At 52.5% G+C, this 2,495-nt stretch overlaps 1 protein-coding gene across 1 annotated transcript in view; it reads right to left on the bottom strand.

Moving 5' to 3' along the window:
* Positions 1–1,649: 1,649 nt before the first annotated feature.
* Positions 1,650–2,495, bottom strand: part of LOC121875033 (carbonic anhydrase 5A, mitochondrial-like) — a gene marked incomplete at its 5' end in the record, with an annotated part of 14,026 nt that continues 13,180 nt past the window's right edge. Inside the window, one exon of the mRNA XM_042379384.1 lies at positions 1,650–1,982. Within this exon, the coding sequence (XP_042235318.1) occupies positions 1,650–1,982 (333 nt within the window). The remainder of the gene's footprint in view (positions 1,983–2,495) is intronic.

Raw genomic sequence — 2,495 nt, 5'->3', positions numbered from 1 at the left:
TAGTTGGCGCATTGCCTGGTCAGAAGGCATTGTATCGTCAGGTGGTATTGTATCGTCAGGAGGTGGTCGTATCAGGTATATTGCATCGTCAGGAGGCATTGTATCGTTGTGGCATTGTATCGTCAGGGTGGGTAGTATTGTATCGTCAGGATAGGCATTGTATCGCCAGGAGGTGCTTGTATCGTCAGGTGGTATTGTATCGTCAGGTGGCATTGTAATTGTGGAGGTATTGTATCGTCAGGTGGTATATTGTATCGTCAGGAGGCATTGTATCGTCAGGAGGTATTAGAATGTCATCAGGTGTACGTGTCGTCAGGTGGTATTGTATCGTCAGGAGGTATTGTGACGTCAGGTGGTATATTGTGATCGTCAGGAGGCATTGTATCGTCAGAGCAGTATTGTATCAGTTGTGTATTGTATCGTCAGGTGGTATATTGTATCGTCAGAGGTTTGTATCGTCAGGAGGCTGTATCGTCAGGGTGGGTATTGCATCGTCAGGTACATTGCATCATTGTGATAGTATTGTATCGCTCAGGTGGTATATTGTATCGCCGTGGCGTATTGTAACGTCAGGAGGTACTTTTATCGTCAGTGGGTATTGTATCGTCAGTGGCATTGTATCGTCAGAGGCGTATTGTATCGTCAGGTGGGTATACGTATCGTCAGGATAAATGTACCAGAGGTATTGTATCGTCAGGTATTGCATCTCCTCAGGTAGTTATATTGTATCGTCAGGAGGTGCATTGTATCGTCAGGAGGGTATTGTATCGACAGTGAGTATTTGTATCGTCAGGAGGTATTGTATCGTCAGGAGGTATTAATGTCAGGAGGTATTGTATCGCCAGGTGGTATTGTATCGTCAGGTGGGTATTGTGTATCAGGGAGGTATTAATGTCAGGTGGTATATTGCATCGTCAGGAGGCATTGTAACGCCAGAGGTATTGCACGTCAGGAGGTATTGTATCGTCAGGTGGCATATTGTATCGTCAGGAGGTATTGTATCGTTTGCAGGTATATTGTATCGTCAGGAGGTATTGTATCGTCAGGTGATAAATTTGTCCATCCAGCAGCGCCCAGGAGGCTATGCTGGCGGGGATGGTGCTGGGGGGTGTTCGCCCAGGAGCCATGCCGGGTGATGGTGCTGGGGGTTTCACGAAGGCGCGCCGGGGATGGTGCTGGGGTGTTCTCAGCGCCCAGGAGGCGCTGGCGGGGATGGTGCTGGGGTGCTCAGCGCCCAGGAGGCTATGCTGGGCGGGATGGTGCTGGGTGTGTTCAGCGCCCAGGAGCATGCTGGGATGGTGCTGGGGGTGTTCAAAGGCCCAGGAGGCCATGCTGGGCGGATGGTGCTGGGGGTTCAGCGCCCAGGAGGCGGGCGGGATGGTGCTGGGGGTGTTTCAGCGCCCAGGAGCTGCTGGCAGGGGATGGTGCTGGGGTGTTCTGCGCCCAGGAGGCCATGCTGGCGGGATGAGATGGGGTTCCCAAGGCCCAGGAGGCCATGCTGGGGATGGTGCTGGGGGGTGTCTCAGCGCCCAGGAGCCATGCAAGGGATGGTGCTGGGGGGTGTTCTGCCACGAGATATGCTGGGCGGGGATGGTGCTGGGGTGTTCTCAGCGCCCAGGACACATGGGGGATGGTGGCTGGGGGTGTTCTCATGCCCAGACCATGCTGGGCGGGATGGTGCTGGGGGTGTTCTGCGCCCAGGACATGCTGGGCGATGTGCTGGGGGTGTTCAAGGCCCAGGAGGCCATGCCGGGATGGTGCTGGGGGCTCATGGCCCAGGATGCTGGCAAGGGGATGGTGCTGGGGGGTGCCTGTGATGCTGCTGGGCAGGGACGGTGCTGGGGGGGATGTGCCTCAGAGCCATGCTGGGCGGGGATGGTGCTGGGGGTGTTCTCAGCCCAGGAGCTATGCCGAGGGGATGGTGCTGGGGGGTGTTCAGCGCCCAGGAGGCCATGCTGGGCGATGGAAGTTGGGGGGATTTTCTGCGCCAGAGGTCATGCTGGGCAGGATGGTGCTGGGGGTGTTCTGCCCAGGAGGCCATGCCAAGTGATGGTGCTGGGGGTGTTCTCAGCGCCCAGAGCCATGCTGGGGGTGTCTTGTGTTTGTTTGTCCCGTTATAAACAATACTGGGGTATATTTCTGTCTCTCGTTCACGGTTTGTTTGTTGTTGTATTTTTTTGCGTGGTGTGGTAGTGTGTGTGTGTGTGTGTGTGTGTGTGTGTTTTGTTTTATTATAGATTATTATTATTATTATTATTCCGAATTTAAATACCAAAAATTAACCCAACAAAATCTTTATACCTGAACCATACAAAAAAATAAAAAAATCCACAGGTAAAATTGCAATAAGACTCAACCTTCAATTCCTACAGTAATCCATCCCAGAACCAAATATCTCGTGTGGCATTTATCCATCTATCCATCTTACCAAGCTTGATCCACATATATCAACATGTTACTAAAAGGTATGTAGTTCACTACAATACGGACAGAAA

This window comes from Homarus americanus, unplaced genomic scaffold, assembly GCF_018991925.1.
Source record: "Homarus americanus isolate GMGI-L3 unplaced genomic scaffold, GMGI_Hamer_2.0 scaffold1647, whole genome shotgun sequence".
Lineage (NCBI taxonomy): Eukaryota > Metazoa > Arthropoda > Malacostraca > Decapoda > Nephropidae > Homarus > Homarus americanus.
The sequence above is the reverse complement of the archived record's forward strand: the minus strand, read 5'-3'. Positions and strand labels throughout refer to the sequence as shown.